Raw genomic sequence first — 15,271 nt, forward strand, 5'->3', positions numbered from 1 at the left:
CCCGCTGGCCCCGCCCGTGAGTTCCCACACGGCTACTTTGGTGTGACGACATTTCATTTACGGGATTGCTGCGGTGCTGCCGGAAATTCCGCTGGATGTCCCTCATTTTCGGCCGGATGTCTGTTATCTAACACTTCCTTTGTGTTGGCGTTCTAAACTCTGGATTAAACTGGATTTGTGAGGACTATGGTTAACTGCTCCTCAGATCTCTGCAGGGTAAATCCAGACAGCTAGCTAGACTATCTGTCCAATCGGAGTTGTCTGTTGCATGACTAAAACTACTTTTGAACGTACACGTTCCACCAAAACAAGTTCCTTCCCGGGGCTATTTTGCAGCAGCACAGTTGCTCTGTCCGGCGCCATTAGCGCCGTCTAAGACGATTGTGATTGGTTTAAAGAAATGCCAAGAAACCAGAGCATGTTTTTCTCCCATCCCGGAATGCAGTGTGGACCAGCCAGACCCTCCTCCGCAGCGCCGTGGAGGAAGGTCTGGCAATGCGAGACTAAGCAAACGTTAGCAGCAGCTCAGCTCACAGCCCCTCCGCCGACGAGGCGAACATCATCGGAGAAACAGATTTTTTACTCGGAATTGCTTGATTCAGTGTTTAAACCCGTTAATCAGCGGATGTAATTGTTTTAAAGAAGAGGAGACTTCTGTGGATAATTCATCTCCTGGTAAAAACCTCCTGAACAAAGAACACTGAAGGAATCCTAACCGGGAGAAGGTGTATGACGGCATTGCTCCGTCTTTTGCTATTGTTTTTATTAAGAGACGCCTAGTGGCAGAAAATGACATATGTTTAAGTCCAGTAATTGAGTAAATGTACTTAGTAACTTTCCACCACTGTTGATTTATTATATTCTCAGAAGCACAATCTTACAGCAACACCAAAAACAATACAAAATATTTGTCAGATAAATACAAGTAGAAATACAAACTCTTACCTGAAAGCTGTTAAAGTGTGAAAGAGCTAAGGTTTGAGGACAGCAAACTCCTGTTCAAACAGATGAAAAGAAAATAAGATTTGGAGAATTTCATCTTCAGTATTTTTTTCAGGGGGAGGACAGAGCTTTTTCTTTTATTTGGCTGCGAGTGTGCGTGAAATGAGAGCGGCATCTGGGGAAATAAAAGCAGGATGCCCACTGGGCTTTATCGCCCAGACTCTACCTGCCCTCGTCTTGTTCTTCTCCTCTGCCAGGAGATGCAGAAATATTCATTACATGCATGGTGAGTTCTCTCTGGCAGCTCCTATTGATCCGGCCTCTCCTGTTCCACAGCACATATCGATCACATCGACTGTCTCTTTTTTCTTTTTTTTTAAAGTCTGTAATGAGGTGCACACTAGGAGTTTCCTGCCAGACTTTAGACGTTTAAGGTCGAAACGCGGTGTGGATGGAGTTTCTGTTCATTTCCTACTCTGCAGATTCATCATGCTGGGAGATGGTGGAAGAAGTACTCTACAGCAGAGCTGTAATCAGGCCTTAAAAGTTCGGCCCGACGAGGCCTGAACCCGACAGAATTCGGTCCGAGCCCGACAAGTACATTTTGATTGACAGCTTTTTAAAAGCCCGAACCCGTTTACAGCCCGACGTTATTCAAAATGTGTGCACGAACGCACACGGCTCTTTTGTCATTTATACATTGGCTCATTATTCTCATTATGCACATGGTCAAAAGTTTTCCACACCTCAGACTTTGCTTTCTTTGCCGGTGCAACCAAAACGTAATCGCCAGCCCAGAGGCCGGCCTCCATTTCACGTCCTCAGCATCCATTTTCGCGCTAATCGTAACGCATCACCTGACCGCTCATTTACCGCGCAAGCCCGAGCCCGTGTAAAATGATAGAAATTAAGACCCAATGGAACCCGTATGGTCTCGTCAGGTTCGGGCAAAGATCTTCGGCTCTACTCTACAGCAGGGGGCTTTTTTTTTTTTTTCTTAACTGAGGGAGGTGGAGCAGGGACCCCCAACTACATATATTGTATAAAATGAAGTTGCATATTAAACTGGGTCTACAATAACATGTAGGGCGGCCTAAAGCCTCTATACATACCTTTTTAGTGCATAATACTAAGCTATTAAAATAATAATTGTTGGCATGATTTTATGAATCATGTTTTAATGTTAAACACACATATGGCAGAGTGAATATAGGACGAACTGTATCTGTGGATGGCTACCTTACCTATAGGCCAGTAAGCTTATATTCAATGTTTTTTTATTTTCATAAATAGGATGATTTATATTTGCTAATAATATGTTGGATTCATTCATCATTTGGTGGACCCCTGCAGTAACTCTGAGGACCCCCCTGTTGACACACGTTCCACCAAAACAAGTTCCTTCCCGAGACTATTTTGCAGAGGCACCGTTGCTCCGTCCGGCGATTGTGATTGGTTTAAGCCAATAAACCAGAGCACGTTTTTCTCCCATCCCGGAATGCTGTGTAGACTAGCCAGATCCTCCTCCACAGCGCTGTGGAGGAAGGTCTGGCAATGCAAGACTACATATAACCTGATACTCATGTGTTTCATTTTGAAATGTTCAGAACAAACTACTTAGCTTTCTGTTGAGCAAGGACCAGATTTGTCCTCGAGCAATGTGTAAAGAGATAACTTGAACCTAAAGCTGAAAACTTGAAATTTGCTTTTTGAAATTCTTGAAATCTCTTGCGAAAACATGTGACCTGCCGAATCTAAAACACATTTCTGCGCTGTATTATCGCTGAAATTTTAATAGAAACATTGAACGCGTCAGTCGTCCTCAGAGGCTTAACCAGTAAAAGTAAAAGTATGCGTTATGCAGAATTGCTCATTTAGGAATAATATGTATAATTGGATTATAATTATTAATGCATAGATATGCTACGGAGCCCCTAAAGGGACATGAGGATTTTTTTTTCTTTTCGTGCACACAAGAAACTTTTCTTGAGTAGCAGTCAGAATGGCTGCAGAGGAGAAGCTATTCATCTTCCTGAAAATATGATGAAATGCACCTGACAGTGTTATCAACAAACCTAAAGATGACAAGGTAACTGTTAACCGATTCAATGCTGTAAATGTAAAATATCAACTCTAGCCACATAACGTTAGCAGTACTTCGTTAGCAGAATTTTGCTAGCTATAGATTTGAGGGGGAAAAATTACCCACGTCTCTTTAGGGTACATCACTTTAATGTTGCAGCTGGTAAAAGTGGAGCTAATTTGAAATACTTAAAATGCTCATATTATGCTTTTTGGCTTTTTCCCTTTCCTTTATTGTGTTATATATCTTTTTTTGTGCATGTAATCGGTTTACAAAGTGAAAAAGCCCAAAGTCCACCCCAAAGGGACTTACCATCTCCAACAGAAAACACTGTTCACAAACTGCTCTAAACAGCTCTATTGTAGTCCAGCCTTTACTTCAGAGACAAACATGGTCACTTTGTAACACACGTTATAATGCTCGCCTAGCTGCTAGCATGGCACCCCCTCATACTCTGCTTCTGACTGGCTAGTAGTCCTTACCTAGGTACTGTCAGGGCACGCCCTCATACTCTGCTTCTGACTGGCTAGTAGTCCTTACCTAGGTACTGTCAGGGCACGCCCTCATACTCTGCTTCTGACTGGCTAGTAGTCCTTACCTAGGTACTGTCAGGGCACGCCCTCATACTCTGCTTCTTACTGGCTAGTAGTCTTTAACTAGGTACTGTCAGGGCACGCCCTCATACTCTGCTTCTGACTGGCTAGTAGTCCTTAACTAGGTTCTGCACATGTGCGACTCCCAACAAAGATGGAATAGAAGTAAGATGCCTCACTATATAGCTAAAACAGAGAGCTCAACACACAGGGTGAAAAGAGGAGCTGCAGCAATGTGCAGTACAACAAAAAGTTGGTGTTTTTTGAAAATTAAACCATGTAAACCTGTTCTAATACAACCTCTAAATACAATTATGAACCTGAAAATGAGCATAACATGGGCACTTTAATATACTGCTTAATCTATGCTAACATATCATAATTTATTAGTTGATTTCGATTTTGTATGTCTCACATAGCAAGACTGATCTCCACAGGTCTGCTTGGGTGGACATATAGAGGGAAGAAAAAAGGCTCTGGCTTGTTTGGATTTCTTTAAAGCAATCACAATCGTCTTGGGCGGTGCTAAGCTACGGATGCAGCGAGGCTGCCCTCTGCAAAAACAAATAGCGGAGATAGCGGAAGAGGAGGAGAACACATACCCTGTGTCAAGAAGAGTCTCCCATTGACGGATCGACGGCATCTTTGCAGCACAAACACTCCCGACTGACTGGAAAACCAAGAAGACGCTAAAACCCCCGACAAACACAACAACACAACCGTGACTCTCTCATCCAAACCCGCTCAAACAGACCCAAACATGGCACCAACGTGTGAAACATTCCTTTATTATAAATAGATCATTTGTATAAAAAACGGGCATGCTTCAAGTCAACCATGGCATTTAGACACTTCACAACCAAAATCAGTTTAGCCGAAAAACAGCAACGGACTCGTCTCGTAATGCAGGTTGACGGTCGGACGACAAGAAATTGTTACAACCACAAGTTTTTTTGTTTTTCTTTTTTAAAACGCACAATTAGAATAACAACAAATATGATTGGTCCCCACAATTATTTCTAAAACACTTGTATTTTTTGTTAATTATTTTTTTTTTACTTTCAGGTTACCATCCTCCTGCTTCCTTCGCGGCCTCTCTGATGGTTTATCTGTTGTGATCCTTTCAAGTCTCTGGCGCCGTTCAGGCCTGTTCCCCTGCTGTCTGTAAACATAAAAATGCCACAGATGTGTTGGTTCATTTTCTCACTCCTCCGGGTCCTTCGGATTGCTCAGAGCACCTCGCGATGACTTCTGGCAGAAATCTGCTTCTTTTAAAATGTCCCGGGACGTCCTCATGTCAAAGCCGTCCTTTTCTTCACATGGCGTGGTTGGTGTAGCTGACGTAGGTGGTTTTCGTTGGCGGCACTGAGGAGAGAATAGCAAACAGCAGATTAGTAAAGTGACACTTGGCTTCAATCCCCCGGAGTTAAACGGAGTTCAGAGGCTGAATTCTGATCAGTGGAAGTCAACGGATAAAAAGGCAGGAATTGTGTGGAGCAGATCTGCTGAGCAGCCAAACATCAGACGCTAACGATTCTTAAAAGGGTTCTCACCACCTTTCCTCTTTCCTCTAACGGTAAAGCTCTAAGAATAGCTAACTCAACATCAGGTTGTTTGCATGAAAGCTCATTCTGACCTTTTTAAAAGTATGTGTAAAGCCGGGGAGACACTCGGACCGATTCAAAACCTGAATTTGTCCTCCATGAAGTCATTTTAGAATCAGGACGAATATCTGCTAGATCGGTTATTTCACATTCAGTTTAATAATAAGTTGTATCTTTATAGCACCTTTTTGAAGTGAGACAAGGACTCTTCATGTATATATAAGTGCGGAAACAAATAGCACACAAACAAGAAATAGTGGTACTATGGTTATCTGCTCCTCAGATCTCTGCAGGGTAAATCCAGACAGCTAGCTAGACTATCTGTCCAATCTGAGTTTTCTGTTGCACGACTAAAACTTCTGAACGTACACATGTTCCACCAAAACAAGTTCCTTCCCGAGGCTATTTTGCAGAGCCCAAGACGATAGTGATTGGTTTAAAGAAATGCCAATAAACCAGAGCACGATTTTCTCCCATCCCGGCATGCTGTGTGGACTAGCCAGACCCTCCTCCACAGCGCTGTGGAGGAAGGTCTTGCAACGCGAGACTACTTTTTGAGAGATCATCAACTTCAAACATCAAAACTATGGCTAAACTCCTGCAAGCATCCCCTCGAGGCTGCAGTGTTCGTTACAGCCACAATATGAAGGAACGTCATGATAATTTAGCTAGCAATAGAGCCTAAAGGCCGTTACACACCGGGGGCGTGACCAATAAGCGATGCGAAAATGCAAAATAATCGCCTGCGAATCTAAATAGCCGTGAAGATATCAAGTGATTGTACAGTAGCTAGAGTCTGCAGTCTGAGCATAAATAAATGCTGCAGCTCCTCAAACCCACCGGAGGTGAACTGTCTAGTTTCCCCAGCTGCTGAGTGGAGTGGTGGGGGTTAACGTTAGCTCCGAAGACTCCAGCCCTGTCTCCCCCCGAAGCAGGAAAAGCTAACACAAAGCTACTGTACGCTATTTATTGACTTTCCTTTTAGCAAAATAGTCAGTGAATTTAATTCCCTGTGGAAAACAGTGTAGCCAATGCCTAGGGCTTTTATTGTGAAAAGTAAGAGTGGAAAGAAAGTCTCGCTGCCTTTGTAGTTGAAAGGAGTAATAAAGTTTTCCGTCTGTACAGTCTGTGGTTTCAGACAGCAGCCTCCGTGTTGTTGTATTATGATCCTCATAGGTAAACAACACAACGTGATTGGTTGATGTCTTTGGTTTGCGTCGCGAAAGCTCAGAAAAATCGACCTCGTTTGGGGAAAAAATTACGTTGCTTTATCGCTGTGAAATATTTGCGCTCTGTGTGAAAGTACTCGTGATAAAAACAACAGTTCGAAAAAATATACTTACGTGCGATTAACACGAAAAAAAGTGTGTAAAGGCCTTAAAACTGTAAAGTTTGTCCTGCAAGAAGTTAAAGCAACACCAAAGATTCTTTTGTACCTTAAAATAATGTTTCCAAAATCGTTCCAGTGGTTCATCAACTCGTAACAGGGTGAACGACACTGCTGCATTCGCTTTGCGGCCCTCTACCAGCTATAACCGCACTATGCAAGTTCGCCAGATCGGGTAGCGGATGTGTAGTTTGAATGATAACGGTAATGGACAATTCCGCTTCCAAACTGTAGGGGGAACGAAGAGGAAAAGTGCTTTGGTGTTGCTTTAAAGGTGCAGTAGGTAAGCCTTATAAAACTAACTTTCTGTCATATTTGCTGAAACTGACCCTATGTTACCGAAGTTTTTGTCACTTTTGCCGAAATCTTTGTCATTTTTTCTGACGTTTTTGCCACTTTTTCCAACATTTTTGGGTGCTTCTTTTCTATGATGGCTGAGAAACTTTTTGACTTCTTTAGGACTTTATGTCGACTTTTTCGATTAAATAAAAGCCTATCAATAAACTAAACATGTCTGGCCCTTGATGTGGTTCTTATTTTCCAGTGTGGCCCTTAGTGAAATTGAGTTTGACACCCCTGAGATACACCAATCAGGGGCGGGGGGGTAGGGTGTCTATCTGCGTGTCAATCACTGCTCATCCACATGCATTCATTCTCCCTTGTGGGGGGAGGGGCTTAGGAGACCGTTTTGGGCTTTAGGAGAAAGGGGGGAGATGGACTGAGGAGTTGTTGATGTTCAAATTCTTTGGCTAAGTCCTGGATCTTCAAAATCCTACCTACAGCACCTTTAAGTGGGTCACCAATTTTTTTGTGGATTTATCCTCTGGGGATCATGAACATTCAAACAAAATGTAAATGTAAAAAAAATGAGTCAGTTTTTGAGAGTTAAGTACATTTTTTTGGGAGGTTTGATTTGTCGTGACTCCCCCCCTCACCGAACACTCTGCAGGATAAAAGAGGTTCAGGAAGCTCTTCTCCTGTGCTTTGGTTGAGACAGTAACCCTGACGTGGGAGCTGCTGCTTGCTAGATTAGGCAGATCAGTTCAGTCAGCACATCTCCGATGAGTAAACAAACAGACGCCTCGCACTTTTTCTGCTGATGGACCGAGATGCAGCTTTGAAGTCAAACTCTGAGCTGTAAACACTTTTCATCAGATCTGGTCTCAGGTGACGTCCAAACAAACTTCAAGTCAACTTCCTGTTAAATCCTCATTACTGCAGAGAAGGCTGCACTTCACCTCCACATGGCCGACTTTACAGAGAAGTTAAAGTGCTCATATTATGCTAAGTGAAAAAGCCCAAAGGGACTTACCATCTCCAACAGAAAACACTGTTCACAAACTGCTCCAAACAGCTCTATTGTAGTCCAGCCTTTACTTCAGAGACAGACGTGGTCACTTTGTAACACGTTATAATGCTCACCTAGCTGCTAGCGTGGGACGCCCTCATACTCTGCTTCTGACTGGCTAGTAGTCCTTACCTAGCTATGTGCGACTCCTAACAAAGATGGAACAGAAGTGAGATGTCTCACTCTGTAGCGAAAACAGAGAGCTTAACACACAGGGTGAAAAGAGCAGCTGCAGCAATGTGCTGTACAACAAAAATATGGTGTTTTTTGAAAATCAAACCACGTAAACCTATTCTGATATAACCTCTAAATACAATTATGAACCTGAAAATGAGCATAATATGAGCACTTTAACACACTTCTTCTCACAGCACCTTTGTTTCAATTATTGTTCTTTAAACTTTTAGGTTAGTCTGGGGTTAGCACTGTTGGAATTAGTGATAGACCAAGTTTTTTTTGGCAGTTTTCAGATTATCGGTATCGGTGTTTAGGTGTCTGGTAAGTTAATTAATTAAAAAGTTAATTAATTAAAAAGTGGTGTACTTTGGCCGGGCTACAGATCTGTGTCCGTCCCCCTGCGTCGGTTTCACTCCCCACTGAGTCTGACTTAATGTCCCGCCCAAAACACTATCTGACTATATTTTGCTATGTTTTATGTTGAACGTTTTTAATTTATTAAATAAGAGCTTAGAGCATTTAAACCCAGTTTGTGTTGGAGTTTGTAACATTCCAAAATCTTAATTTTGACTTCACTGTAAATGCAAAAAACAGCAATGATTGATCACTAGTTGGAATATCAACTGAACATACTACGTGACAAATCCCAGTTTTAAAATCTCTTCCATCCAAGCACTGAATAGACTTCAGAGGGCCCAAAGAAACACGCAACAACTCAATATTTAGAGCCACATCAAACCGTTGGGCTTCATTATTGATCAAGGTGACGGACGCTTTTCTGGGATGAAAAAGTAATTCAACATCCAAGTTCCAACAGTATTCTCCCCTGAAAAATGTGCTTTGTGACCATTTGTTGGTTTGAAGATAGATACAAATAATTATTATATGCAGTCACATCCCTCATCAACAAAACGGAAATAAAACTGAAAAATGTTTTGTAAAATCTGAATTTCCATGAATTTATGACCGATTTATCGAGAGTTGTACCCGACTCAGAATTCTCAAAACTCAATCGAAACGGATTCGGCTGTTCAATCTGAATATTTGACTATTCGTTCCTTTTCTTATATAGACTTTCAAGCAAACCTTTATTTAATCGCCAACTATTTAACATGGTTTAGTGGGGGCGCTCAGAGTGACCGCAACGTTCACGTAATATAGTCAACGACCCTCCGAGCTAAGGGAAATGTGCAAAGAAATCTTTTGCCGACACGACAGACAAAAGAAGACACTATAAACAGAATCACCATCACTTCCGGGTAGACAAATGGCAGTTGATTGGAATTGCGGAGATGTATGAAATCGACAAATTTATTTATTTCTGTTGTCATTTTCAGCCTTAACTGTAACGTTTTGGGCGGGGTCATTTTCTTTAGACTGTGGTCCAACAGCTAAATTAGGTCTCCAAGCTAACGTTAGTGAAAGGGATGAGATATGAAAGCATCAAACATGCTTTTTAGATGAAAGAGATGAGAGTATATCCAGTTGTTCCTCGTCCCCGTTTGCTCAGCGCTGCTAAATTGTATGTACGGGACGCAGTAGAGTTTTCTACCGGGAAGTTGTGGTAAAGAAACATTGTGATTGGGTCTATTCTCCCTGTCATGCAACACTGTGAGGATATCCACTGTAGCCTAGAAATCTAGACGCACCCTAGTGTCAGCAAATGTAATTTGCAGCCAGGGGGTCTAGTAACTCTCCGTTGGCTTGCGAGCTGGAAAAGCCAAACTCTAGCCGGGCCAGTCACATCGTGTATAGAGTCGGTGGGCGGTCTTAACATAAGGACGGCAGAGTTCACGGAATTTCGCGCGCTCTTGTAATTGCTGCATCGAGGAAAGGGCTACTGAAGCAGCGTTTGGAATAGAGCTTTGGGGCGACTCTGCAAGCTTTGGAGTTAACTTTTTTGAAGAAAAGCATAAAAAAGCACTGAAGTATTCTTAAAATCGGTAGGGTTTTGCCCCCAGATACGGCAAAAGTTTAATCTATCAACTAGCTCCGCTACCTTCTTCGTTGCTCTGCCTGGTTGTAGCGCTATCCTATTACGTACAGAGGGAATTTGAAAGACAACCGTTTATCCCGCCCTCGGATTGAGCCCTGCCAATGGTGAGTTCCCAGACCCAACATCTGGATGTGGGTCTGGCTTGTCAGGCTATATCCACCGAATGCAAGTCTGAAACATTTCATTCTTCTTGTTTCGGAGGCAAAACTATTTACAATTCAAATAAAACATGGGGTGTCTGATTTATACTGTTTTAATCCAAATAAATGCTCCAAATAATTCAAAAGAATAGCCATTTAAGGAAAAAATAAAAACATCAACATAACCGCTGATTCCAAACTTTTGAACACTTGCGTGTTTAGAATACTTGAATACAAGTTTTATTATAATAACGTTATGTTTAATTTTCTATACTGTAGCCTACAATGACCTATCGTCACCAGTGCAAAAGGATTAAACCATGATGCCTGCTTTCAATCAGATTGTCTGCACTTTCAAAACATTCAGTTTACCAATCCCCTGCGCCCACTCACCGCTGGCCTCCACACCCTCGCACAGCTCCGTCTTCACCTCGCCGTTGGGACGCTCGGCCGCCAGCTGCGACAGCTTGCTGGTCATGGTTGCCACGGTGACGATGGCCTTGAAGCTACGCTTGCGTTTGGGGACGTTCTGCTCGGGGTGGAAGATGATGATGTAGACCTTGGGCATGTAGAGCATGCCCAGAGAGACGGAGGCGCTGAGGCTGAGGGAGACAGTCAGCGTGGCCGTCTGGATGTACATCTGAGGGGACGACAGAGGGTTGGTTACTGACAGGTGTCCAAGAGATTCAGAAAGACAGCAGCACCCAGTCTTTAACAATCACGAACATAACTCTATAGCTCTTAACTGTTGTGAAGTCCTGTTCTAGTGGTGTCTTAAAGGTACTGTATGTGATGTTAATCCAGTGGATTGGATTAACATCAAAAACCCTGTGACTGTGCCTTTTCTACCTGATCCAAGACGCTTTTTAAAGACTTTTTTTAGCTAAAGAAGGAGGAGCATTTTTCTCAACACATAAAGGAACACTTCATCATTCAGTTTATCACAAACATTCAACATCAACACATCTGGAGATACGGGGTTTTCACTGGACAGGAAGGGGAGGAAAAACTGTCATCTGAAAAGTAACTGAAGCTGACAAAATTTGTGGAGTAAAAAGTACAATATATTCCAAAATATGAAGTTTTACCAAAGTCAATGTACATATCCTTTGTTTTGGATATGTTCAATTGAAGGTGTGACTCGCACCACTGGACAAAGTCTTCAATGATTGGCTCTTCCCTCCCCTACCTGCAGATAAACCTGATGATCTGAACAAGCTGATGATGTTCTGAAGGACCGAACTCAGCAGGAATAATTCCATAAGTGTTCATTAAAACAAACAGATGGTCGACTGCTCGGCTCATTTACTGGCATCAATCTAGTGGTTAGCGTTTCTGGCTGATCATTTCGTCTCCTTGGGCAGATATACTTTGGCACGTAACCAAGCGTCGTTTAGAGTTTTTACTCTCCAGCTGACTGGTGGGAAAGTCAAAGCGGTGAATATTTGGCTGCGGTTTTTCACTTTGCAGCTTTTTTCGATCAATAAAAAAACATCAATTTCTTTTAATCAGAAGTTTTTGAATCAGGAAAGGGAGCCACTGAGACTTGAAATGTTAAAGATCTGTAAGGGATTAGTTTCACTGATCAAAACGATCACAAAATTGGAAAAGTGGAAGCAACTGGATATAAGGAGTGATTAAAAACTGTTTCAGTTAGAGGGGAACAAGTGTGGCAGAGTCCTGCAGCGGCGCAGGTTTCGAATCCGACCTGCTGCCCTTTGCTGCGTGTCATTCCCCATCTCTCTCCCCCTTTCATATCTATCCACTGTCTAATAAAGGGAAAAGCCCCCAAAAATAATAATAGTAATTAAAAAAAAAAACACTTATGCTTGATCAAGGGCCCGGCCCGGCCCGAGGATAGCTGCGGAAAATATCGGCTCAAGTTCGGGCTCGGGCAGAGAATCTAAACTCTAGAACAGAACAGCTCATTGACCAGAGAATCCACAGCGAGCAAGTCGGCGCGTTGATGACATTTCTATCAGGTGGCTGGCACGAAAGAGGAAGAAAATAAACATCCGAGGGTGAAGAAGAAGAAGGGTCACTTACATGGAGAGACCACGAGATTTAAGAAATGATGTTGCTAAGAGCCGACGCTGAAAAACATCAGACAGATTGAAGAACGGCAAGCGTCTCGGTTGTTCATGACCAAATTACGAACTGACTCCGTGACCGCGGTGTGATCCGTGTCATGTCCCGCCTCCTGCACGGACGTTCTCCTGTTGTGTGCAACATGTGTGAAACGGAAACTTCATATAATGTGCGGACCTGATTCTTCGGACATTCTCAGGAGTTCATATGTGAAAACATCTTATGATATGGGGAAAAAAAAATCCCATATCTGTATCCATATATGTTTATGTTGTTATCATTCATCAATCTACGAAATAAATATCCACAACAATACATTTTATTTTACATTAGGTTTGATGTTTGTATTTAAAAAAGCTAATAGATGTCATTAAAGGTCCCATGGCATGAAAATTTCACTTTATGAGGTTTTTTAACATTAATATGCGTTCCCCCAGCCTGCCTATGGTCCCCCAGTGGCTAGAAATGGTGATAGGTGTAAACCGAGCCCTGGGTATCCTGCTCTGTCTTTGAGAAAATGAAAGCTCAGATGAGCCGTTTTGGAATCTTCTCCTTATGAGGTCATAAGGAGCAAGGTTACCTCCCCTTTCTCTGCTTTGCCCGCCCAGACAATTTGGCCCACCCATGAGAGAGAGAGAGACATCATGGCTTTCAAACGAGCAAAGTTGGTCAAGGCCACACCCCCACCCTCCACCTTGCCCCCCTCCTCCTCAATAGCTACAGACACAGAAATGGCACATCCTAAGGAAAGCTCATTGTGGGACTGGCTCTAGTGGCTGTAATTCTGCACCAAGGCTGAATTTTGGGAAAGAGACTTCAGATACAGTATTAGGGGACCACTAAGGTCTATATAAAAGAGACTTCAGATACAGTATTAGGGGACCACTAAGGCCTATATAAAAGAGACTTCAGATACAGTATTAGGGGACCACTAAGGTCTATATAAAAGAGACTTCAGATATAGTATTAGGGGACCACTAAGGTCTATATAAAAGAGACTTCAGATACAGTATTAGGGGACCACTAAGGCCTATATAAAAGAGACTTCAGATACAGTATTAGGGGACCACTAAGGCCTATATAAAAGAGACTTCAGATACAGTATTAGGGGACCACTAAGGTCTATATAAAAGAGACTTCAGATACAGTATTATGGGACCACTAAGGCCTATATAAAAGAGACTTCAGATACAGTATTAGGGGACCACTAAGGCCTATATAAAAGAGACTTAAGATACAGTATTAGGGGACCACTAAGGTCTATATAAAAGAGACTTCAGATACAGTATTAGGGGACCACTAAGGTCTATATAAAAGAGACTTCAGATACAGTATTAGGGGACCACTAAGGTCTATATAAAAGAGACTTCAGATACAGTATTAGGGGACCACTAAGGTCTATATAAAAGCATCCATGTCATGGGACCTTTAACTAATAATGCAAAGATGAAAGATTTTATAATCAATAAAAACATCCAAAGTCGTGACGTAGCTGAAACGAGTCGCAGCTGCATCCACATGGACTTTGTGGGTAAATGGCAGAGAGCATCTGTGTGCTTTCCCTTGTGACAGAAAGCATTAAAGTGGCATTTGGTTTCTCTCTCCTCGCCACCGCTGAGGCAGATAAAACTTGTTTGGGGTTAAAACCGGTTAAAACCAAACGTCTGGCTGCGGCAGGAAGAAACAGTCACTCCTAACACTGAGATAACGCACCATGCACGCACGCACGCACGCACGCACGCACGCACGCACGCACGCACGCACACACACCATGCAGAGCTCAATCAGCTGGTAAAAACCTCTCCCCACCCTTCCAGCATCTGTCACAACCGACCTGTGCACTAACCCCAACACACAACGCCTACTGTTTCAACCACTCAGAGAGACCACCCGTGTCGCCATGGCAACCGCCTCACGTAAAGTCGAGGCTAATGCCCCCGCTGAGTGTCAAACGGACAGTGGGGAATCCTCAGCGGGGGCTCCGCTCAGCCACCAGGAACAAAGAGGAAAGAAGAGGCAGGAAGAGGAAGGAAAACATGGTGACAGATGGCGAGTTTCCCCTCCCCAAGAGCCCAAAACAACGGCGATTCCAGCGACGCATCAAAGAGTCATTATGAAAATGTATGACAGACAGCGAAGCATGAAGTCATTTGTGGGGCCTGAGAGAAAAAAACAAGCTCTGACGTGATTTATGTGGCGTCTCCGACACAAGCTGTTATCACGAAACCACGTTTGAAGGACGGAGAAGGCTGATGAAGAGTAGGGGAGGAAAGTGAGGAAGTGGTGAAGGGGCCACTCAGTCGAGCAGCTCATTGTCCGGAGAATTCACAGCGATCGAGTGGGCATGTTGATGGCGTTCTTATCCTGCGGCTGGCGCGAATCCGGAAGAAAAACCAACATCCAAAAGGCGAAGAAGAAGAAGAAGAGTGATTTACACGAAGATGCCAACGGAAATGTCTAACTGAAGAGACAACGAGATTCAGGAACTTCTGTCGGTAAGTGCCGACGGCTATATCGTCCGACAAATTCAAGGAACGGCAAGACACTCAATTGTTTAGGAGCAAATTACGAACTGACTACTTGACCGCGGTGTAATCTGCATCATATCCAGCCTCTTGCGCGCTCTACCCAGGCGCCACCTGTCGCCTAAACACAACGGAGTATTTCCAGTAGGTTAGAACTCATCTGAGACGGACAATCTACGGTTGTTAATGTCCGCACTTGAGTCTTCAGAGTTCGTATAAGGAAACGTCTTTCAGAGTCAATCGAACTTTAAAAGTTTAAGGTGAAAATGAAGGTTTCGGGAGGTTAATGGAGGGCTGGAACCCTGGGACTGTGCAGCTCTCATGTCTGTGTGGCCCGGACGCCACCTTCCTGGCCGATCAAAGCAGAAACGGTTTAATGCTCAGAACT

At 43.2% G+C, this 15,271-nt stretch overlaps 1 protein-coding gene across 1 annotated transcript in view; it reads right to left on the minus strand.

Annotated features, from left to right (window-relative positions):
* Nucleotides 1-4,390: 4,390 nt before the first annotated feature.
* Nucleotides 4,391-15,271, minus strand: part of grm8b (glutamate receptor, metabotropic 8b) — a 158,656-nt gene continuing 147,775 nt past the window's right edge. Inside the window, exons 10-11 of the mRNA XM_039809785.1 lie at nt 10,664-10,910; nt 4,391-4,983 (exon numbers count right to left, since the gene is read on the minus strand). Coding sequence (XP_039665719.1) covers nt 4,934-4,983; nt 10,664-10,910 — 297 coding nt within the window. The 3' untranslated portion in view covers nt 4,391-4,933. The remainder of the gene's footprint in view (nt 4,984-10,663; nt 10,911-15,271) is intronic.

This window comes from Perca fluviatilis, chromosome 8 (assembly GCF_010015445.1).
Source record: "Perca fluviatilis chromosome 8, GENO_Pfluv_1.0, whole genome shotgun sequence".
Taxonomy (NCBI): Eukaryota; Metazoa; Chordata; class Actinopteri; order Perciformes; family Percidae; genus Perca; species Perca fluviatilis.